The sequence below is a fragment of the Amblyomma americanum genome, chromosome 7 (genome assembly GCF_052857255.1).
Source record: "Amblyomma americanum isolate KBUSLIRL-KWMA chromosome 7, ASM5285725v1, whole genome shotgun sequence".
Lineage (NCBI taxonomy): Eukaryota > Metazoa > Arthropoda > Arachnida > Ixodida > Ixodidae > Amblyomma > Amblyomma americanum.
The window spans coordinates 44,789,691-44,814,020 of NC_135503.1; the positions used below are offsets into that span (position 1 = coordinate 44,789,691).

General features: G+C 46.3%; 2 protein-coding genes across 2 annotated transcripts in view; one reads left to right on the forward strand and one right to left on the reverse strand.

Moving 5' to 3' along the window:
* LOC144099003 (rho GTPase-activating protein 18-like) overlaps positions 1 to 8,611 on the forward strand; it is a 201,440-nt gene extending 192,829 nt beyond the window's left edge. Inside the window, exons 11-18 of the mRNA XM_077631994.1 lie at positions 629 to 806; positions 1,992 to 2,074; positions 2,815 to 3,012; positions 4,876 to 4,953; positions 5,049 to 5,108; positions 6,549 to 6,715; positions 7,193 to 7,290; positions 7,886 to 8,611. Of these exons, the coding sequence (XP_077488120.1) occupies positions 629 to 806; positions 1,992 to 2,074; positions 2,815 to 3,012; positions 4,876 to 4,953; positions 5,049 to 5,108; positions 6,549 to 6,715; positions 7,193 to 7,290; positions 7,886 to 7,980 (957 nt within the window). The 3' untranslated portion in view covers positions 7,981 to 8,611. The remainder of the gene's footprint in view (positions 1 to 628; positions 807 to 1,991; positions 2,075 to 2,814; positions 3,013 to 4,875; positions 4,954 to 5,048; positions 5,109 to 6,548; positions 6,716 to 7,192; positions 7,291 to 7,885) is intronic.
* Positions 8,612 to 8,754: 143 nt separating this feature from the next.
* Positions 8,755 to 24,330, reverse strand: part of LOC144099005 (SEC14-like protein 4) — a 34,071-nt gene continuing 18,495 nt past the window's right edge. Inside the window, exons 6-12 of the mRNA XM_077631996.1 lie at positions 21,933 to 22,027; positions 20,191 to 20,269; positions 17,580 to 17,660; positions 15,612 to 15,698; positions 13,277 to 13,383; positions 10,383 to 10,671; positions 8,755 to 9,493 (exon numbers count right to left, since the gene is read on the reverse strand). Of these exons, the coding sequence (XP_077488122.1) occupies positions 9,387 to 9,493; positions 10,383 to 10,671; positions 13,277 to 13,383; positions 15,612 to 15,698; positions 17,580 to 17,660; positions 20,191 to 20,269; positions 21,933 to 22,027 (845 nt within the window). The 3' untranslated portion in view covers positions 8,755 to 9,386. The remainder of the gene's footprint in view (positions 9,494 to 10,382; positions 10,672 to 13,276; positions 13,384 to 15,611; positions 15,699 to 17,579; positions 17,661 to 20,190; positions 20,270 to 21,932; positions 22,028 to 24,330) is intronic.

A 24,330-nucleotide genomic window follows, 5' to 3' on the forward strand; every position in this document is an offset into this window, starting at 1 on the left:
GGCGGACTGCGCTAACTACGCACTTTTCTGGTTAGTATTACTGCATTTTATTTTTGCAGTGTCTTGATTTCTCTTTCCCTCGTTTCCTTCTCATATCAGCTGTCCGGGAAACGACAAAGAGAAGGAATATAAAGCAGTCTTATAGCCCGTTCGGTTGCCCGTTCGGTGCAACCGTCAAAGGGCATGCCATTAGGCAAGTGCGTCAACTTCTTCACAAGTATATGATTAAAACATGGATATTTTTGTGTTAACTTCTCGATGCCTTTACTTTCCTCTCAAAGTTAGTTTCTTTCTGATTAATTGTTAAAATTTAGTTATTCTACTCGCACCGCTTTGTTTCCTTGATTTTCATTCCGATTTCCTCAAGCTCTCTCAAAATTCGTGATATTCTTTTTCTCTCAGAGTCCTCTCAATTTATGATCCGCTTGAGATAAACCTGGATGAGATTTATCCTGTTTGGATCTGCACCAAACCCTGGCCAATCCCCCACCGTGTGTATGTGCCATCGTATTTGAGACAACAACAACAACAACAGCCCGTTCGAAGGGAATGGTATCTAGGCTGTTCGGACCAGGCGAGACGATGTGTGATGATGTGAGAGGGTCGCTGAACGAGCGCGCTGTCGCAGGCGCTGCGATCAGAGCTGGAGTCGTGCTACAACGGGTGCCGCAGTCCCGAGCAGCTCGGCGTTGTGCTGAGTCGCTTCGGCGTGCATGAAGTCGCCGGCCTGCTGAAGCAGCTCCTGCGCAACCTGCCCGAGCCGCTGCTCACCAACAAGTACGCCGAAGCCTTCCTCCTGGTTCAAGGTGAGCTTTCTCATAACAACTGGTCCGGCAGCTTTTCGTGGCTCGAAGTGCGCATTTACCTTATAAAAATGGTCTGATGACTGTCATAGACTTCTTGTAGACCTCCATTGCCCTCCTATAGATATTTCCTCCTGTCTATTCATAGTCTATAGAATGTCTATACAAAAAAGTCTACTAAAAGTGTATGGCCATAAATTCTTGATTGGCTATAGACTGTTTATAGGATTTGTACTGCGTATAGACCAGTCTATAGGATTTGTCTGTTGAAAGTCTACAGACTTTATAGACAAAAGTCTATGGACAGTCTATGGAGAAATCTACTAATAGTCTATGGCCATAAATCTATGACTGTCTGTAGACTTTCTATATGATGTGTACTGCCTATGGACCAGGTTATAGAATTTGTCTGTAGAAAGCTTATAGACTTTATAGACCAAAGTCTATGGACAGTCTGCAGACTGTCTAAAGAAATTTCTGTAAGGGTGGCATGCATATCGTCTCGCCACACATACGCCGAGGGAAGGGTGCAATTAAGGAACAGTAAAATGAGTTGCGGCAGTTCTGGTCAATAATTGGGTGTGTCGCGAGCTTCTGACCGGCAACTATTAATTTACGCCTAAATATTGCGGTTTCTTATTGTTTTCTATGATTTAGCCGTAAGTGGTGTCCGAAACGAGGGCGCACGATCTTTTAATATACCTAAGCATTAAGTTTCTGTAGGCCTTGCTTACTAAATTTGAGTGGAAGAAAAATTTATTCATATACCATGTGAGACACTCGGATTACCAGAAAGGGCTTAGACCGCGGCTTCAGCCGTTAGGTCCTGAATTAAACGACGATTGTCGCTACAGAAGTGCAGTCAAGACGCCGGGTTTTACTCCTTAATACAGGCGTGCTCTGAGCTCTAAATCATTTGTTTACCCTTTTTTTTTGCGTAATCGCTCTCTCTTTAGTTCTTTCTTAAAATTTTAATCAGTATTATGCACGTAGTTTCAATTAAACCTTGCTTTGCAGAAAATATGACAGTTAGCTCATATTTTATGCAAAGGAAGCATTTGATACGAGATACCCTTAATAAAGTGCTATTTTATAATTCTTCCAACACTGAGCTCGTGGCTTGCTGGACACGCATTGGTGAGTTGCATGCTTTATTCTAGCCTACTAAGGTTCACCCTCTTAATGCAGGTATACCGACGTTGATGGAGCAGATCAAAGCCCTCAACCTGCTCGTACTACTGTTGCCAGAAGCGAACCGAGCAACCTTACTCGTAAGCACGGCCTTCACGCTTCAGAAATCGTACGGTATGAGTGATTCCGTGGGAGTAATTTGCTCGTTCACCTAAAGAACACCGCGGGATGTTTAAATGAACCCGGCCCGGACCTGGCAAAGCTGTGCTGGTTCGGGCTCTCTCTCTCTCTCTCTTTATATATATATATATATATATATATATATATATATATATATATATATATATATATATATATATATATATATATATCTTCTGAGACGACTGATGAAGGGATAAAAGGGCTCAGTAGTAGTGTTTCGGTTCATCTAGTCCACATGCACATAATTACGAAATGAGGCCTCCTGCAAGTGCAGAGCAGTTTGTCTTTGCTATTAAAGAGCGGTTAGATGCATTAACCAACCACGGTGAGAGAGTAAGAAGAACGCAGTGTCTTATCTATTGCGCAAAAAGAATAAACAAGCGTGAAAGTTTCCATTGGCTACAGATGTTTTATAAGCGTTAAGGTAAAAACACATTTAGAGCGGTCGTGCAGGATTTTACTGCAGTTATATTGTATATTTATTAGAATTGTTGTTCTAATCAATGCATGCTCGGCAGTGACTGTTATCTGCCGTAGGTTCTCAACAGACTGACTGGCGCTAGCGTCTCCTGCCATTATGGCTTCACGAGCCTAATATGCTTCCAAGTGTCACAAGTCACCTTTTAGTGTTGTCGATTCATCGTCGCGTGAGCGGTCTTCCGTTCCTCGCTTTCTTCAGGCGCTGGTGAACTTCTTGGCGGACGTGACGGAGCGCGACGGCCGGAACCGGATGTCGGTGCAGAACGTGGCCATGATCATGGCGCCCAACCTGTTCGCTCCGAAAAGGCGCAAGGCGACCGAGGACAACCTGCGGGTGGCTCGCGCCGCCACCAGCGTGACGCGCATGCTCATCTGGTACCAGCAGCTACTCTGGATCGTGAGTGCTCGTAGCAGACGTATGCTTATGCTTCGTCTTTGAAGTCATTTCTCTTCTGTCGGTGCTGCTGTTGGGCTTAAAAATAAGGGGACATCGCTGGTGCGGCACGCGGAACGCTATACCTGGGCACGGCCAATCGTACAACTTTATACCTTCTCCAGTATAATAATAATAATAATAATAATAATAATAATAATAATAATAATAATAATAATAATAATAATAATAATAATAATAATTGGTTTTGGGGTGAAAGGAAATTGCGCAGTATCTGTCTCATATATCGTTGGACACCTGAACCGCGCCGTAAGGGAAGGGTAAAGGAGGGAGTGAAAGAAGAAAGGAAGAGAGAGGTGCCGTAGTGGAGGGCTCCGGAATAATTTCGACCACCTGGGGATCTTTAACGTGCACTGACATCGCACAGCACACGGGCGCCTTAGCGTTTTTCCTCCGTAAAAACGCAGCCGCCGCGGTCGGGTTCGAACCCGGGAACTCCGGATCAGTAGTCGAGCGCCCTAACCACTGAGCCACCGCGGCGGGGCTCCAGTATCATTTTTTAATTTTGTTTTCAGAAAGAGGGGTGTGGGAGGCGATTGTTCGCGAACGCGTTTTTTTTTTTTCTTGACTGTGAGGAAGCCGGCTACTGAAATGTCACTTCCATGGCTGTGTGGAAGCACATGCGGAGGACATGTCCAGATGCGCGTGGCTAAAACTGAGCGCGTTCTCTTGTTAAAAAAAAAAACAGCGAACTCCTCCGCCGTCTTGAATATCGTTAGTCGCGTAGAAGATGTAGCAGAGATCGTAAGAAGAATGAAAAGGGGAAAATGCAGGGGGCAGTGCTCGGTTGCTAACTTTAAGTTATAATGATGGGGAAGAGAGGGTTAGAAAAGTAAGGAGAGAAAAGGGGTCGTCACATGTATAAAATGCCGCGGCGTCAATCGTCGCGGTGTCTGTAGAGACTTGCAGCTACAAACGCCTTTAGATTCACCACAGCCGCCTGTTTCTACTTTCGACGCACGCTTTAATATAAAACTGTGGTATTTATTGCGCAAGTTCTGTCATAATCCCCTTTTGCACTATGGGTAACCATGCGATGGCAAGCGCAGTTTAATCCGAGGTGGCGTAACATGAAAGAAGGCCCACCTGTCTTCAAGGGGTCGCAACCTCCACATTTGGGGCTCCGGCCATTCAGCACAGACAGAAGTGGACATGTCTGCTTAATGGACACTATCACTTTGTCGAATGATGGGGTTATGTGGGGATATGGATGCCCCCTCATTACCCTTTAAGGTTATGAGGGGATATCCAGGGTAGCAAATGGGTACCTTCTGCTGGTTGACATTCCGACCTTTTCTTCTCCATTCCCTCTCCCATTCTCCCAGAATACAGGCCCAGGTGTGCAGCTAAGAGTGCAATTATTGCTACAATTTTTTTTTGTCCTGGCCAAGAGCCAAAATGCTAGGAGTGTTTTCTTGTTAAAGATGAATTCGAAAGTTTACGCGTTTTATGAACAAAGCATGTGTTCAGTATGAACACCTAATTAGGCAGCAATTGATGTTACTGTGCCTGAATTATTGAAGACAGTGCGACCAGTTTTTTTTATTTTCTTGCCATACGTGATACACTGTTGCTGAACTTTTCGTTCCCTTCTGTCGTTATTTGTGGGAGCTGGGGCTTTCGAGCCACAAAGTCTTCTTTTTTCCCACCTTCCTAACCATAGTTTGCGAAGTGTATTTTTCATACAGTGTTAGAATTTCTCACTTTGAGCTTTATGTGGCAGTACATTTGTGGTAAAATAAAGAGGCAAACCAAAGTTGCGGGGAGCTGCTGCTAATTGTTTTCTCCCTTCCTTCCCATTGGAAGGTGCCGTCGCAGTTTATGGGGCAGATTCGCTTGGAGTACAGGATACACTACGAGAAGAAGCATGCCAAGGAAAATAAGGTGGGCTCATTGGGCCTCAGTGGGCGTGGACACCCGAGGGGTCCTGTAGCTGTGCTCATAGTAAGACTTGTGAATGAATGCCCTGCTCTCTGCAGAAGAAGAGGAACCAACGGAAAGAACGTGCCACTTGGTTCGAGCCTCGCGATAACGAAGATGTAAGTTCCAATTTCTACGTTTCAAGTCTTAGCTCCTTGCTCAAAGATTTATGCCTGCTTTTTTATTATTTTTTTTTTGCGATGCGTGTGCAATCTCTACACTTCGGTTCATGCTGAACTTGCAATGCTAGCAAAGTTATAGCACGCTTATTCGCACTGTCTATGGTCGCGCCCCGAAAATAATTTGCCATCAGTGCAATGCAGATACTACGAAAGTAGGTTGAATTCAATGGGGCATTAAGGGAGCGCCTGATTACCTTGACGAAGCGAGTGTCTTTCACTGTGATGCGCTAGTATGCGATTTGCAATGTCTAGCATTTCGTTTTACAATGCACCATGTTTTTTTCGACCCCTGCGTTGTTAACTGACACCATAACCAGTTATAAAACAAGAAATTTTCCCTGAAGGGATTACAAGCTATCCGTGAGAGATGCTATAATTTTTGCTGTTCTAACTTCTAGCAGGCTTCTAGATCTTACCAGCAATATCACTGATAGCGAGTTCATTATGGTTTAACTGCAGTCGTCAGATAAGATGGTCGCCGGTATGACGCCAAATACAGCGAGCGGTAAAAGCTTTGACGTGTGTTTTTTTTTTTCTGCGAAGATTTCTTTGTGATAGTATACTTAACGCGAAATAGAGTATTTGTAATTCCCTGTTTGTTGAAGTATTGAACTAGTTTGACCAATTTGAGTCTCACGTAAATCATTTGATGATCCGACGGGCGAGGATTTTTAGCGTTGGAATAAGCCGCTTAGATTTAGTGCGTATATTTTGTCGCGGAAGTCTGGCGTTTCGGCTAAGCAGAAAAATCGGGAAAAGTCCGCCCCCGATGGCATTGCTTTCCGTGGGTGGGGCGCCTGTATGTTTGTCTTCCTTTATTCTTGGCCGAGCAATTATATGGGAGTATTTCGGTGGTCCGCTGATCCGCAGGAGAACCAATAAAATAGTAAGATTCTTCGGGAGACCTTGGTTGCATGGCACCAGTAACGACCTCTGAACTTTACTGGAAATAAGGTATGCCTGGCTTTGGTTGCTGTGTTACAAAACCACGCAGGCCCTCGCTTTCTACAGAGGAATTAACCGGGCCAGTTGGTATATGGCATAAAATTAGCAGCGCTGCAGGCGGGACATAGTCAACGCTGGTATGTTCTTCCTATGTCCCGTCTCTAGCGCTGCTAATTTTATGCCGCTTTCCTACGTTTGTTTTTTTTTCATTTCGCTTTTTTTTGTTTGTTTGCCATTTATTTTTGTTGAACGCAGTTTGTCATTTACGACGGTCTTCGTGGGGTCTATGTGTGATCACGATGATTTTCACAACGTCTCTTTTTTTATTGCCGCCTCACCACGACTTGCAGGTCGTGTCGTCGGCTGTCGTGCTTTTGTGCGATCTTTGTGCGGGTAATCTGTGTTTGAACTCCGGCATATTGGCTGGTGCAGGGGCTACTGCGCGTGCGCGTGGATCATGAGGGCTCGGCGGGCACGACGCACCAGGTGGCGCTGAACGACGCCACCACGGCGGGGAGCGTGGTCGGCGAAGTCTTCCTGGCCATGAACTTTGAGGCGCGCAAGAGAGATATCTCCACCGGAGGAGGATCGCCTCACAGGTCTGTTGACAGTCACGCAATACGGAATTTTGTTTTCAATTCGGCTCATAATCGATTAAGCTTGCATAAGTTACGTTCATCAGGTAATTAATGAATTCTAAGATCTAGTACCATGTGACATCGTGCTTTTCTGGAATTGAGGGCTCTGCCTGCTTTTATTTCGTGCGGTCAAACTGACGTCAGAATACACCATGACTGGCTTTGGTCTGCTGAAGAGTGAACATGCCTTTTCATATGAACTTATTTTGCAAGCGCAGCTCTACAGAGAAAAAATTACATTATACTCTTTATTTTAGCCAACGGCAGTGCATGAGCTATTTCTGATGGCTCGGGTTACTTTAAATTGAGGATGTGTGGTGTAGTAGTCCGGACTAGGAATTCAGGCACCTCTGCTGAGAGAGCTTTTGTTTTTTAGCCTAATATGAGCTTTCAAAGCGCTTTTGCATTGCCTAACCGGCTAGGAACCTCTATTTCCAGGAGGTCCTCAGAGCAACAGTCCAGTGACCACCGCTTCGCTGCCGATGTCAACACCTTCCTGCAGTACCACTGGCTCTACGAAGTTGGCGGCTACATAGGTGTGCTTTCTGTTTGTACACTGTACTTATCAGAGAAAAAGAAAAGCTTCAGATTATTTTGGCAATGGTTGACATCAGAAGAAAACTTGAAGCTGGTCAATATTCCATGCAGGTTAACGAAAAGCTTGTATGTCTTTATCCTCGAGGTTCGCATGATTTAAAATTATGTATGCGTGAAGGAGCTTAAACGTGGCAAATGGCTTTCTGCACTGACGACCTGGCTGACTGGTTATTTACTCTGGAACTTTTAAATGATCTATGACTATAACAACATTCCATTTTCTTCTCTTTCGCTTCTTTCATCTCTCTCCCCACATTTAGGGAAATAGGTGTGACCTGGTTAACTTCCTTGCCTCTTCTTTCTTCTTTATCTCTTGTTCTAGAGTGGGGGAGGGAGAGATAGAGACAGGGATAGAGTAGAAGACAGGGAGGTGAAACAAAGATAGGAAGGATAGCATGTAAGCACATGGGAAAGACACCATGAACAAAAATATGCACTGTAAAAACACACAGACACATTCAAACATACAAAACAAAATGATGAATCCTTCAAGTGCGCCAGAAACTGAGCTCATTGTCCGTCCATGTGTTGCAGGTTGGCGCCAGCTGGAACACAACACCAACGTGACCGCCGTGCGTGCAGAGAACCCGGTGGCCGAATGGGTGGTGCGATGCAGCCACGGGCGATGACCCATAGCCACCTGTTTTGTCCATCATTCCAAAGTTACCGCTTCAGACCATTTCTTCTTCCCAGCAGTGCGATGCATGCCTAGTACTCAAGAGACGAGTCGATCGACTTGGGGTCGGTTTGTGTGGCCGGCCAATAACTCAGAGAAACGATGCGGCTGAAGCTCTTAAGACATTTGCGGACAGGCGGTGAAGCCCGAAGTACACGCAAATGCTCATGTTTAAGCTATCAGTATAGTGCACTGGCAGGGAAGTTTAAAGACTGCAGTGCGTGTCCAAGAAGTTCAGCTCATCTTGCATTGCAACATAAGGAGTTAGTTTTGGTTGCTTATGTGTGTGCAACCATATGCCGTCCAAGTGGGGGTAACTGCAACTGCAGTACAATAGAACATGTACCTCAAAGATAGAATAAGGAGTGAGAAAACAGATGCATTCAAAGCATGGTTGGTGGGCACGACTGTTCAATTGAAGTGCTGCCTCGAGACGCAGACGTTGCCTTCAGCATGTGCCTTCCGCTTTGTACTGATATATATATATAGGCATGTATTTTATGTAGGAAGCTTGTTATATGCCTGAATCATGCATGTCATTGTTGTTTTTAATGTTAATGATGATTAAATGAGATTTATACACACGGTGACATTCACTCTCATCGTTCCAGCTCACACACATTGACTCAATGTTGCCATTGGCACAGAGGTCGTTACAGTGGTCATAATGTTATTATGTTCATCATTAATGCATCATACCAGTGGGAGCAAGAGAAAACCGCCTTGCTTTTCTTGAAAGAGAAGTCTTGCACCACGTTTTGTGTCTCTCCTGTTTTGTGGGGTGAGCCTCTGAGAACTTGTTCGGTGTTTTTCCTTGTGTGCGCAGTGTTAGTGTACCTGCTCTATGCAAAATAATATGCACGCACACCGCATATAGTCTGAAGGATATTATAGTGCAGAAGCCAGCATGCTAAGGACTCTTTTGCACATCAGATAAACATTACCTGCTTTGTCTGAAGCTATACTGCTCCTGACAAGTCCCAGTGACTGCAGACGTGATTTTGCCTGGTAATGCATAGAAGCATCAAAGGTACCACAGGGGCTTTACCTTCGTTTAAAGTATGTGGCTTAAAGTAGTTGCAATGTTATTTGCCTTCATGTAGAAATATCTGATTGGAAAAGAAAACAAAGGTGGGAACAACAAGTTTGCAGTAAATTGATTTTGTGGGTGTGCTTTTATGTTGAATGAAAGGCAGAATAGGTTCCTTTTTTGATGAAGAGTGGTTTAGTGTTCAAGAAAGCAATTAAATAAAACAACATGTAGCCTTTTAACAGGTGCATCTATAACTGCAGGTAACAAAATAATTGTAGAACGGTTTCTGTACACATTGATTTCTTTGTGATGGAGACGCGCCATATTTAGGTGCTCTCCTGGACATTGGCGACAGAGTCGTAGTGTACTCCTATCACGTATGACAGCTGCTTTCCGGTGAACCAGCTGAAGGTGTTGTCGAACAGGAACGTATCTGCAAAGAAATGATGGCAGGGGCTCATGGGCATGTTCAGGCGCAGAAGAGGTGCGCAGATGCTTCCAGAAAATAAAGGTAAAGACAATTTCAGTAGAGGGATCCACCCTGAACAGTGTAGTGACAGTAAGGGTAAGCAGAAGCAGCAAAGAAGGCAGCATTTTCTGCGGACACATTCCTATACGTAGGCATTGTGCTTTGCCCAAATGCATGCTATTCATCTTCGTCATGCATATGACAGTAATATTATGCACTCATGTTGTTTGCAGTCTTTGCGAATTCAATGTTAAAGAGTGCCAAAGCTATCTAAACCTCAAGCTTTCGTCAGTGGAGCAAATATGGGACAAAAAGATTTCTCCTGGGAGTGTAAGCGAAACTACACGTTCCACCAACACAAAACCCCGAGAGCGGAGCAGTGGGAGAGCCGGCTCACCAGCTGCGAGCTCGCCGCCCAAAGGGCAATGGTGCAGCACGCAAGCGAAGCAGCGCGACTCAGTGGAGCCCTGGACTAGGGGCCCAACCCTGCTTTGAAGGTCAAGAGTCTGCAGCGATGAAGACGAAGACCGAAGGCTAAACCCTTAATGGACCAAAAATAAAGTTTTTCTCTCTCTCTCTCTCCACTCACGTTGTTGTCCACGTGTATGACAAGATGTGTCATGCTGGAAAGCTTTAACTGACTGTTAGATTAATAGAGCATGTATGATGAGAAATAAAGTCGACAACGCCATAAAACCAGACAGTTAGGAGATTATACTGTGAAATAAGTCAGGGTTTAGTTAGCATAAAACAGAGGTCGGCTCAGAGCAAATGAAAAGGTCTGTGCCCTACTGTAGCAAACTCTGACCGCCTGACGAGGATGACGAAGGCACCTGCGGTCGGCATCACGTACATGTTCCGGGCTCCTCGCAGTGTATCTGTCCGCACTCCGGGTCCCGGTCGCAGGCGATTCTGCGCGGCGCTAGAAGCTCGATGCGGTCGTGCCCGCTGGTCCGCCACAGGGCGAAAGCGACGTCTCGGGCCTGAAGCCGCCAGCGGAGCTTGGCGCCCGCCGCCTCCACCCGCACCGGAATCTCGAGGCTGCTGCCGCGTTCCACGAAGCAGCTGATGGCGTCAGGGTCGTTGGCCAGCGCGCCCCCTCCGCGCCAGACGGCTGCTGGAAGCTCGCCGCCAGGGTTGATCTGCGTTGTAGACCATAATGTTTAGTCAAGCACTCTTCTAAGGTCTCGGAACGGGAGACGTGCACGCGTACAAAACTTTGAGCTACAAAGCGCGTCAGCTAGCCCTCACTAAAAATAAATAGAAAGCCGGTTGACAGTCTGTAAACAGCCTATGGATTGCCTATAGAAATTTTAATGCGATATCATTAGAATTGTCTCACCAAAACCTCGCCGATGTCCGGTGTCACGAAATTCGCTGAATGTCGAGAGAGGCGACGTGACGTTGTGATATCATCACAACTTGCCCACCATGGTAGGTGTCAATTAATTTATTAATATTTCTGAGAGTGGTCACGTGACGTTTTGGCGTCGAAACAACCTGCCCTCCAGGTTGTTAGCGACCTAGTTTCTAGACAGAAATCTAAACATGGATTCGAAATCAAAAATCAGAAAAAAATGTGATGTATGCAAATGTCGGCACCGTCGAAGCATAGCAGATACCTACTACAGCAGCTAGCGGTCCGAATGTGACGGTTGATGGACCGTCGGTTGCGATGAAACTGACGCAGACACAAACAAAAGTTGCAACAGAACCTGCGACAAATGTGATATCTAATTCTATTGCATTCTACTCTTAAGCATCCCCACAGTCTTTGTGACGGAGAGGTTAAACGACCGAATGCTCTGAGCTGTAGCCATATCATCGCCTGCTTCAGTACACTGCTGCTTGCCATGCGATGAAGTGTTCCATTTTCCAAATGGAACACTTCATTGTCAAGTGATTCAGAGAGAAAACAACTAGGCTAAGGACTGGTCCCTTGGCAGCATTTGTCTTGGAAGTTGAATTTCTTCACTGGCTTACTAGGAGCTGTCGTCATATTTTGCGTATTTTTCCAGGGGACTGTCACATCATTCGGGTTTTGGGTTTCATCTCTGATTTAGCGTCTCGTCTAATCAGACAAAGTGAGCCTAGTTATACTTAGGTTACCGCCCATAACCCATTGAACCAAAAGTGCTGATTCAGTTTCAGGTGAGAGACATTTCTTTGCCGTCTCTGACCCTCCCCTGCATACCCCAATTGCTCCGAAACCTATGCTAATATGAAATCTTCCCTGTTCTCCTGCCCCGTTGTCATTCAGTCCCTCCATTATCCGTACCCCTATTCCCAAACGTGGCGAGCCTGGCTAGCCTCGGACTAGGTGACGGACCAGTTGGCTTTGGTGATCCTGACCCAGGACATCCTCGACGCTTAATGCTGTCTCGTAATGGAGTTGTTTCTCTCTATTTTCTCAAAGTTGGGAAGGGAGAGATGGGAGCAGAAAGGATGGGAATGTTACCTAGAAGAAGGTACTGGTTTTCTATCCTGCAACTGGAGAAAGAGATAATGGGATATAAAGGGTTGTCGGAAAGAGTCGAGTTACCAGGAAAATAAACAATAACGAGGCACCTAAGTATTACGACCGTCAATATGCGCAGGCGAGGGTATATGCCCTGGTGCTATAAGGCGAAAATGCTGAGGTAAGCAGCGGCTTTTAAGCAAAAAGAAGTACGTGCAGAGAGAGACAGATAGAAAAGCAACGAGGTGCAGAAGGATAGATGACATCTGTTGTGTTTTGTGCCTCTTGGTTCCTGCTTTTGTCAAATCTGTCTTCGTGTTGTCACGAGGAATAAGCCACCTTTGTTAAGAATCTTGTCAGAATTGAAGTAAAGCTTTGGGTTAGGTGTAACCACAGGGATAAATTGTGAGTGCGGAACGCAGTGGGATCAGAATGAATACTTTACATTTATGGATAAATTTCGTCGAAATGGTCAACTAGTTGATAAAGAGCAGCCATGAAGCCAGTCTACGTGCGGAAGGTTGCAAAACTAGACACAAATCTGGGTTGTACACTGCCAGTAGCTGAGGAATTAAATCGGCGACCACGAAAAATAGCGATGACCTTATGATTCTGTGGCCAAGAGCTCCAGGGATTTTGCGGGCTGCCTTCAATGCCCGAGATGTAAGAGCTTACAGAGCGTCCTTTGTAGCGGGATTTTTTTTTACCAAGCTTCGCAACAACCGTGTTCAGGATATACGGCGACGGTATTGGTTACTGCTTACCGACGACATCGTCATGTTCAGTATTCTTGGAAAAGTAGTCTGCATCGGAGCACTATAATCAGAGTAGGCTCAGCCGAAAGTGATCACTTTCAAATAACTTCAGACAACACTTGAAGAAATTGCTCCCGAACTAGCCATCACTACTCTTTATTTTCGACATTAAATAGCGAGCATGCTTAAAAGCAATCGTCTTTTCTGCTAGGCGTACATTTACGCCGGTTTGGTGGCACCACAACATTGGCTGATGTCAAACTAGCGGTCGGTGCACATGTGTGTGTGTGTGGATAACTGTGCGCTGATTTACTGCAGGTAGGTCTATAGCATTGCAGGCCGTACTGCGAGCCTTGATACCGCTGATCTATCAGATCAGCATCTTGTGCCTGGAAAAGACCGCTACGCCTTGTGTCTGGCGTACCCGAAGTTGTACACAATCCACAACAAGGCGCAACGCACAATGAACCCCAAGCCGCCGTGCCAGGACACCTCGGAAGCCGGAGCAAGCATGCAGTACATGGATTTACTTGCCACGTGTGTACAGCGAGCGCCTCCTACGGGGTCCACGATGGTGCCTCCCCAATGTGCCGGTAGCTGGCTGGGGTCCACGTACTTCAGCAGAACCTGCTGCCAGCCATCTGCGAAACGCGATTATGGATGGGCAACGCTCTCCACTTATAAAACCCCTGCGTTGCACAAGCCCGACTTTGACAATGCTGCAATTTCTAGCCGTTAGCATATCTGCTGCTTTCAACAAGTGATGACCCCCTGTAGACCTTTCTAGACCACCAAGTGATGACACTGTGCAGCAGGGAGGATTGAGATCAACTCTTCAATATATTCCAAGCAAGTGTGTTTGTAGTATTTCCGCCTACGGCCTCAGAACTGCAATAATCGTTTTTCTTGTTTCTGGAAAGCGTGTACAAAAACGCGCTCAGAAGCATATAAGAAATTCCGTCAACAGTCGGCTTTTTTTTTTTTTCAGGTTCATTGCCACTACTCGTGTCAGACAAAGCAAATCGAGCCGGGCCATTGACAATCGGCTTTGAGCGGCCGTGCAGGTTTTGAAGCCCGGGTCGAGGCAAATCCTCAAAGAATGCTGCCATATAACTACAGTCGTTATGTAGTCTTGTACAAAAGTCTTAAGGCCACAGCGTTCAGCTGCAGCGAAGTGAGTGTTCCTACAGAATGCTCCGTGTAGCGGATCATTCAAAACACAAGTCAAGCAGGAAGCTTCTCTACTGCAATAAGAAACCTTCTGCTAGCATTTCAAGGCAATTCGATCTTTAATAGTGCCGTAATGGCTCTGTTACACGGCTGAAGAGAAAAGCCTTTGGCCTTAAGACTTTTGACCAAGACTGTACGCACAGACCCTAGCTGAAAAAATCGCCGCAGTGTCGTCCATCGAACATGAGTGTGTCAGAGAAAAGCACTCGGAGACTGGCGGGACGGATTTAGTGGGACATGACGCCGAATTCGTTCCGGGCCGTTGATCCACGAACCTCGCGGACTGAGCGATGCATCGGCGTAAGGCGGTCGAGGACGTGCAAGGTCGGAAACGCTGGCGCAACTCGTGACCAGCGGCTGCGGGCGACATTTACGCTCCGGTGACCAGAGACAGCAGTCTGTCGGTGCCTAAATATCTGTACAAGACTCGCTTGACGTGCTTGCACCAACGCGCCGTTTCAGCGCATGTCCGATTTGTAGATCAGAACAGCCAACGGCAGCCACCCTCAAGCACGCCTCTATGAGCTGTTTAATTTCACCGCCAGGTGTAGGAAGCAAGGCATTGAAGTGCTTGATACGCAAGTTAACACGTTTCGAGCCTAATCCTTGCATAATCGTTGACAGTAAAAACAGTTATTTACTCACAAACGAGTATTACGAAATAATGAACACTTGCTCAAGATTCCTCCCAACAACGTATTGTTGTTTCAGGCGTCATCGACAAACGTACAGTCGTCCCCAGACCTGCCTAGAGCGCTCTAACTCTGTGCCGCCTGCACAGCGCGCACAGCTCGATGGATGGATGTATAAGGCTGAACCCTTTAAATCGGGCGGTGGTTCAAGCCACCTAGCCATCACTTGTGAAATTTTACTCGTGTCTCGACTTTAGCCACCAATCAGATAACCTTCGCTTCGTCACTTCTACCCGCTTAAAATCTACTTTTCCTTCACTGTTCTTAAACCCCAAAGCTTTGAATAAATCAGCTCCGCAGCGCGCATAGCGACGCCTAGCGGCAGCGCCTGGTTCGAGATTGTGCATGAGTGTCGTCTGAGCATCAGACATGTGCTATCTTGAACCAGGCGCCGCCGCTAGACGCCACCAAGGGTGTGACATTCCCGTAGAGCCAATGGGGACGATTTTGAAATGCGACGGTGGCGGTGCCTGGGAGTTGGCGGCGCGGCCAGCGCGGCTGATTAGCAGCTGCTTAGGGCGCTCGCTCGAGTACCAAAAACGTAAATAGTTTTCTCCAAAGAACAGTTTATTAAAGGAAACATCAGTAGTGACAATCGATGTACAAAAGTGATTTTAGGCATCTTGGGCATTGCAATATCAGTGACAATCGTTCTAAAAATCAAAATTAATAAATTCCATTATGGAAACCTAGAACACATGAGCCGCCAGATACCAGGATCGCTGCAATCGTTCCGACCGTGGCGACACTTACGGCGCGGACGCGCAACTTGCAACATGCCACAGCACTGACGCCACTCTGCGCGCTGCGGAGCGCAGACGGCGCGGAGTTCGTGCGCTCTAGACAGGTCTGTGGACGACTGTACGTGCCCTTAAAGTTTCTGTAGAGCCTTTTGCGGTACTACACGTAGTACATATCTTAAGCAGACCGGATTCAGCTGTACTCACCATGTGTGAATATGTGAAGCTTGTTGGCTGTTCTTTCGGTGAGGAACGGTCGAACAATCTTCCAAAAGAACGGAAAGAAGCCCGGCGCTGAAAGAGAGGAAGAACCTAGTATCAGCTAAACGTAGAGGCAGCAGGCGCACAAAACATATTTCCACCGCTGTCGACTCTTTTCCATCCAGACAAACAATGCTGCCTTGTGCTTATGTGCTCGTATACCAACCCGTAAAGAAAGTTTTTTGACTATCGCGCAAGAGGCCAACGTGTGCGCAAGGGGTCGCGGCAGCTCACTTTAGCGCTGCACATTGGACGCTTTTGGAAACAGAGTTGGCGGAGTGGTCTTGCGCTCTTGCTGTGTGTAGCCCTTGCTAAAAGAATTAACGCAACTATTTCGACGAGCGGCACCTACGCACCCGCGGCAGTCAAAGGCGCGGTGGCATGGAAACAATCGCGGTAGTGATCTACCTGCAGCACACACCCTTGTCTTTTACTCGCACTTGCTATAGTAGAAACTCCTTTGATCCTGCGGAGGAACATTGCCGATTATCCATACCGAGGAAAGCCATGCACGTGCAATGAATCGTAGAAAGGATGCAGAATGTCACTGCTACACGGCAGTGTCTTGCAGTGTTGAATTAAGTTGGATTAGGTTGGATTGAGGGTAGATTGAGGTAGGTTAAGAGTGAATTACTGTCGACTGGGGGGATCAGAGTGCATTAAGGGTGGATTATAGTAGATTTGTGGGTCAAGTCTTAAGTGCGTTGCATAATTTTTGCCGTGTGTGTGGAACTGACGAGTTTGATCCAAGCCGCGCCGGTCGCGTTTCTATAGACCGCGAATGCAAAAACACCCATTTTCTGACACATCGGTGTTAATAGGACGCCCCCCCCCCCCCCCCCCCCCCCCATACGGTCAAAGATAATTCGCAGGACTTCCTTGCGGCGCGAACGTAGAACCCGTGTAGCTTTGGAGAACAAAAAAAAATTATTAACTTGTTCACTGTGTCTTGGGTCACCAGTAAGTCGCGTCATTTAATCATCCTTTGCAGCCATGAATACTGGGTCACATGATAAAGGACCTCACAATAAAGTCCGTCCTACGGCTTCATAATGTGACACAGTATTCGTGGACGCACATGATCGATGATTAAATGACGAGACCTAGCAGTGATCCACGACGCAGTGAACGTGTAAAATAATTAAAGAGTTGCTTCGCTAATGAGTAACTGTCTGAGCCTTCAAAGCGGTGTGACGTGTACCCGCTCCTGTAAAAAGTTCTGCGCATTATCAGTCGCGGCCCTTCGAAGTAGCTAACCGATGGCTATACGCGATGCCTTATATTACAATCAATGTCGCTTTTATAAACCCAGCTGTCGTACGTGAAAGTGCGTCCATGCTTTTAACTTATGAAGGATTGTGTCAGCAATACAAAAAAAAACCCACTTGCCACCGCTCAAAGCCATACTAAAGCACCAGATGAATATGTGCGATTTCCAGATGAATCAAGGAAAATTGTGAAGAAAAGCAAGTAGTGCGGGGCGATTCGACGACTCCGAAATGTTTACTCGGAAGTTGTAATAAGCTGCGCTTGGCGAACTGCGTGACGGGGATACAGAAACAGGCAAACAACGTGCAGATATTTAACTGAATTTTACATATTGTTTGGAATTTTTGAAATAGGGTTTGAACAAGCAAAGAAAAAGCGGGTCAGAAATGTCTTTTTTTTTAAAGCCATCTAGGAAGCGAACTTCTGAATCACAAGTCCTCTTGCCGCAACGTTGGCAAGTTCCCTAAGGCTCTGCCCTTCCTTGTTCAATTTGTGTTTGCTGGTGGAAAAAGACGCATTGATAGCTAACGGAAGAGTAAGACGCGTCCACTTCTGACTTTTAATAAAGAGGAATTCATACGAAACAGCCGTTTGAGTGTCGCCCGTAATAAAGAGCTGTAAAGAACACATGCAGAATGAACTTACTGTTGATGAGAATGCCGAGCTTAAGCGTCTCGGGGTAGTTGTTCTCGTAGAGCCCTACCAAGCAGTGCACCAGGTCCAGGACTGGAAAAGCCGGATAAAAGGCAGCCACTTATTGCATGTTCTTGCACAGGCCTCTTAGACTTATGTTTACTGTGTATAAACGTAGACAAGTCGTGGGAGATAGTGCTTATGTTTACTCTGTATAAACGTAGACAGACAAGTCGTGGGAGATAGTGCGGTAAAATATGCTTGCCACATAAAAAGGCGTATACGGTGGTGTACTGAGAGGGGTTAACATAATGATTACCCTGTAAATTTAAATTTCTCCAGTCTCCAGGAAAATGGCACAAGCGAGCTGTCTACGGACATTTTTCTTCCACACAAGTAGTGCCCAGGTAGTAACCGTACAGCGGTTTGCGTAACATAGCGATAGAGTGCGCTGCAGTGCATAGCACTAAATATGCGGGGAAACCCTCCAAGGGGATCCACTCTTTCGACGGGTAATTAAGTGCTCAAATTTTCACCACCACGGGGCCAGTGCTGAATTGTGAAGTGGTTTCTAGGCACATAACATGTGTTGTTGGTCATGATTGAAGCTCGATAGCAGATATAAGGGCGCAGTCTTCGCTTAATGTATGCACAGCTTTTAATATCGCACACGTCACGTCACCGGTGGTTTGAATGTGTGAGGGCGCTGTTGCGATGATCACGACGCTGAGATAAACTTGCGAGGACTGAACTTGAGCTATCGTTAATGCTTAACTCATCTGCAGAACCAGAGAACGCCATAGAAGTGGCCGCATGAACGACTGCTGGTGTCTAGTGTAAGCTTGCCTCCAGGCTTCTGACAAAAGACTAAGCGCTCAGCTCTGGGAAGTTTTGTAATTCTTTGGCCACGTGTAAAACTCTTCGGTTCTCGGGTGAAGGGAGTCACTGGTGCTTTAGGGCACAGCTCTTCCTGAGTGGGATCAGAGGAGGGGGTGGGTGCACTGTTCAGCAGGCGGAGATTTACGGTAAGCGTCCATCATTATCGTCGTCATTGTCATCAGCCTGACTATGCCTACTGCAGGGCAAAGACCTCTCTCATATCTCTCCAATTAATCCTGTCCTGTTCCAGCTGCGGCCATCTTATCCCCGCAAACTTCCTAATCTCATCTGCCCCCCTATCCTCCTGCCACCCCTTGCTACGCTTGCCTTCTCTTGGAATTTACTCTGTTACCCTTGAAGACCAGCGGTTATCTTGCCTTAGCATTACATGCCCTGCCCAAACCCATTTCTTCCTCTTGATTCCGACTAGGATGTCATTAACACGCCTTTGTTCCCTCACCCGCTCTGCCCTCTTCCTGTCTCTTAACGTTACACCTATCGTTTTTCTTTCCATGGCTCGCTGCATTGTCCTTAACTTAAGCTGAACCCTTTTCGTTAGTCTCCACGTTTCTGCCTCGTCAAATACTTGTGCTATGTAGTGTTTACAGTGATAGCCTCACTCCTGTCATATTTTCTATTGTGTTGCGAACTGTAGCGTTACTGGTCTTTTTCTTTTCTCTTTGTTATCCTATGTGCCTTCATTAACTTTCAACTACTGTGAAAATTGAACTAAAGAGCTTGTTGAGTTTTAATGAATGTAACCACCCTTCTGCCTTTGATGTGTGACCCGGGGTGAGGCCTCGTCAGGAAGAATGCCAGCAGCTTCTTCCTTTTGTCTCATCTCGTGGGCATGTACTGTGCATACAAGTTCATGTCTGAATAAAATGATTGGTTGATTGATTGATTGATTGATTGATACAGCTGTTATGTACTTTTCTTTTGAGGTATATTGGTAAACTGCCATTCACGATCTGAGAGAACCTGCCATATGCGCTCCCCCCCATTCTTATTCTTCTAGTTTCCCTCTCATGATCCGGATCAGCTGTCACTGCCTGCCCTAAGTAGACGTATTCCCTTACCACTTCCAGTACCTCGCTACCAATTGTGAACTGATGTTCCCTTGAGAGGCTGTGGAACATTACTTTGGTTTTCTGCATGTTAATTTTAAGACCCACCGTTCTGCATGCCTGTCTAACTCATTGATCATGCTTTGCTGTTCATCTCCTGGGTGACTTAACAAGCCAATGTCATCAGCGGATTGCTTAGGTTCAAGTGGGGTTAAGCGTTAACTTGACACGGTGTCGGGGCGAAACTGCACGGACGTACGATATTGTATAATTCAGCAGGTATATCATTCAAACACGCTGTCACATACGTTGCCCTTAATATTTGCTCGGTAATTCACATTGCTGTTCTTTTCTATCTTCTTTTTAAAATGGCGGTTGTATTTGGGGCCTTCTTCATGGTAAAGTAGTGTCGCTGTCGGCGTTATATGACATTATAAAAAGAAACGTTCGCGTCATTGTCCTGCCGGTCAATAAGAATGTTATCTAAGTGTGCAGGAAGGGAAGCAAAACTGATGTGAAGTGAAATGGTTGCTTCCTAGATTAATCTGGCGAATAAGCTCTGTGCAAAGTCATGTGACTCAGGCAGGCGTCGCCCATGGGAGCCATGATTCCTCTATGATCTTATACACGAACATCTCTAAGCTCGATGCCAACCAGCCTTCACGCAGTCTGCTCACCTTGCCAGGAGGAGACCTGCTTGAGGCTGAAGTTTTCGTAGTCGAAGAAGAATATTGACGTGTCTATGGTTTTCCCCAGCTGCACAAGCAAAAAAAATACGCCAAGGTGTGGTGAGCGTCCGGAGCACAACGCACACGAATCAACACAGAGCGAGGTGAGCCACCGTAGGCTAACAGCCATGCAATTTGGGTCTGCTTGGGAATTGAAGGAAGTGCCTTTTATAAGGCACTTAACGAAGACGGCCTTATATACGGCCGTCTCGTACAGAAACCTTCGGTGTACTGAAGCTAAAGATGCAGGCTTTTGCAAATCAAAGAGGGCACCAACGCGTATTCCTATCGCTTCGAGTCAGTTTTGGGCGCGGATAATCTAACCGTGTACATAATTTAGGTGGGTTACACGACACGTACGCAGGACTGACGCCACGAAGCGTGAGCTTACATCTGCCTAATCGGAAAGAAGTAGTCGTTCTGAATTGTCACCTGTGATGCGTATGACGTTTTTTATTTCCCCATTTTTTTAATTGATCGCACAAAGGAACCAGGCTGTTTTAATAGTTCTTGAACTGTAAGATATTGGTTGGATCATAAATTGATTCAGATTCGGTGTACAATGAACGACCAGCTAACCCCCTACCTTTAAGCTGGTCGTCTAACCAGACGGAAAATCGTTATTACAGGGTTGTGGCCGTTCGAGGAAACTGGACCGGCTTTGGTGTAGAGCTCGGCATGAACATAACATCGTTGCGCATGCGCAGAACCATCTATCTAGTGTTCAACCTGTGTTCAGTGACGTCTAGCCTGCAGTCAAAGTACAGGTTGTGCTCAAAGTACAAGCTAGGCGGACACAAAGTACAGGCATAGTGCTTTACGGTGGACTGCAGGGATTCCCTTGCGGAGCGCTGGCAAATACCATCGTGCTTCAAGACATACAGAGAAAGAGAAGAAAAATGCCTAGAGTAATGTGCGCAAACCAGTGCACAGAAATGCAATCATTTCTATACATTTATATCTCTATTCTGTCATATGGCTGTACTACACAGCCGCTTTCCTTGTGATATTAGTGAGCGTGTAAAACTTCCGTGAGCCCGTCAGTGAAATCGCGTACGGCGTAACAATCGTAGGACTTCCTCAACAATAGCTACGCCCACTTCTCTAAAACGTATGCGCTTAACTAAAGACAAGCCAGTTACAGCACATACCGTCTACTGGCTGACTTAGTTACTGTGCGATGTTAGTGCACGTCAAAGAGCACTATGTGGTCGAAATTATACGGAGACTCATAGCATACGGAGAGTCATAGCAAAGAGACTCGTAGTATGAGTCTCTTTGGGACATTAGACCCCATAAAATAAAACCAAACTAGTAATTCTTGAGTGACACATTAATAGATTGATTTATCGCTCTGTAATGGATTTGATCCCAGAAGGTAAATTTTTGTCTCATTTCTCGCATATTATCAGCAATAGATGAAAAAAAATGCCTTTGAGGTAAGGCAAGCGAGCAGTAATTTCCTCACTGCTCGGTGGATACCCAAAGCGCGCCTGCCGCCGCGGTGGTTCACTGGTTATAGCTTTCGGCTGCTGACCCAAAAGACGCGGGTTCGATCCTAGCCGCGGCGGTCGAATTCACTTCTGCAATGACTCTCCACTTCTGCAATGGCGGTCGAATTTTCTGGTCCATTAGGTTAACTGTTTGCTAAGCCTGACCACAAATGGTGAAGCGCTTGGTAATGGGCCTACCTTCTGCGACTGACGATCCCTGTCGCGCTGCAGCAGTTCCATCGTGTAGACCACGTGCCGCACCACATCTTCCTTGGGCACGCACTGAAGAATGCCTGCGCGGAAGACAGGCACTGTGTGTATTACTAGTTCTGTCAACGAGCACACAGTCTGGTTAGCATAACCACTGAGCCGCCGCAGCGGCGCTAAAAGAGATAGTTCAGGGATGCTGGACGACAACCTTGGAAGGCTTAACTAGTGCACAAGCAAGCTGCCTTTGTGCGAATAACGAATGAACTTTCGTTTATTCCCTTCAGACATTGTTTTCCTTGTTGTCGTTTATTGCCATTGACGAAAATCAACGGCACTGTATAACGTCTGCGTGTCTGAGGCCAGTGCAATCGCTGCCGTTGGAGAACCGTCTGCTGCATATACGGTGCCGAAATTTCTCATTTTAAAGAACAGCAAGCAGCAGCCACGTGTTGAAAAATAAACGAGGAAGCATGAACGAAAAAAATAAGCTCGCCAAATACAAATATCGACAATCTGAATTCACAACTTGTGCCTTTGCCTAAAGTAGATATTATCGCTATCGAATGTGCTATATCTGCTTCAAACGGGTCCCACTGACACTGAGGTGCAACCTGCTTATAACATCCTTCGTTCAGGTAACGGCTGTAGAATAATAGAAGGATTCATATCATACGGTGTTCCATCGCCAGAATTTATGTACAGTACTCACGGATTGAAATAGGACATTCGGAGCGCTAGCCTTGCAGTGCCACGCAGGCATGTGGTAAACCACAGGCCGGCTGATTGGCTACTGGAAGGAACAATTCTGCTTTGTAGATGTTCTCCCTCTCACGCCATACCACAATGCACCACCTTGGTTCCATGAGCGTCTACGGGCGGCGCTCCATGAAGCGACGGCCACGCGCTCCGAATGTCCTATTTCAATCCGTGAGTACTGTACCTTTAAACTAAATGAGAAGTGAACATAGTAATAAATATTTCATCGACGTTTTTATTTAGTGTAATAAATTAATCAAAACTCAGTGACATGCTGAATGTGTTCGTGTTAGACTTCAATGACTCACCGTAACCCTTCAGTTCAAGCACTTATTGTTGTTGTGGTGCAAGGCACTTTAATTGCTCTTTCTCTTTTTTTTTACCTTTATATTTCTTCTCGCATTCCGCAGCCCACTTCTATGACAGCTAAATGATGCGGCATCGTTGAGCCGAGCGTTCCATTTTGACAGCCGTGGTGGTTGGGTGAGTGCTATGACTTAAACAATGGAATTCAAGTTCACTTCAGACAGCTCGGAATTACGTGTTTTAAAAGCACGTACATTTATCTGGAATGCAATACAGAGTCACGGCAAATTGAAAGAATGTGCCGCACAAGTGAATGTTTTTTTAGTAACCGAGATCAGAACCACGGTTTAATATGCATAGCAGTTAAAGCTAGTTCTAATCAGTTTCTCGACTGAAGTAGGCATTCTAGGGTGGATTCTGCGCAGTCATGGGTAACGGCTTTTGCACATCGCACGTGTACGATCATGTGGTTTTCGCTTAATTTCTTTCCCGTTTCTTTGAAAATTTTGCAGTTTTTGTCTTTATAAAGTTCACTGCAGCGAACCGAAAGCGAAAGGCTGGAATCATATTTTGTAATGACTTGAGGGCCGACAGGACGTAGTCTATGTAGACGCGGCAGCTTACCCAACACCCGAGAAAGCATTCACGATAGCCGCGGTGACCGAGGAAGGCCAACTCATAACAAACGCGACAGTATACGCACCAACTCTTCAGAAATAGCCGAAGAAGCGGCAATCGCCTTGGCGTTGACAAACCCGCGAGCAGAAGTGATTGTCAGCGATTCAAAAGCAGCCATTGGCAATTTCGCCAAGGGCAGAATATCTCCCATCTCCTCGGGAATTCTCAGGAATTACCCGAAAGATAGGAGAGACGTGGAATTGGTTTGGGTACGGCTCACTCGTCAAACCCGGGGAACGAGGCAGCCCACGATAAAGCTCGAGGATCTATCGGCCGAGCTGTGGACGCTAACTCGGACGTCTAAATGACGAGAGACGGCCTTAATACCGGCCATGAGATTACTCAGCATTACAGGCTAGAAAGGCTAACCTTCCGTGCTCCGCATAAAAGCCTAAACAAAGAACAGGAGGTACTGTGGACACAACTTCAAACAAAAACTCTCCCTAATCCAGCTGTCCTAAGCCATGTGTACCCGGATAGATTTAAGCCGGAGTGCAGCAAATGCGGCGGCAAAGCCACCGTAGACCACATCTGGGACTGTCCGAGAGATCCCCCACCAATATCGCTCAAGAGGCTCGCGCTCCCGGGCCCGTGGGAGACCTTGTTGCTCAGCTCCGACCTGGAAACCCAAGTACAAGTGGTGACG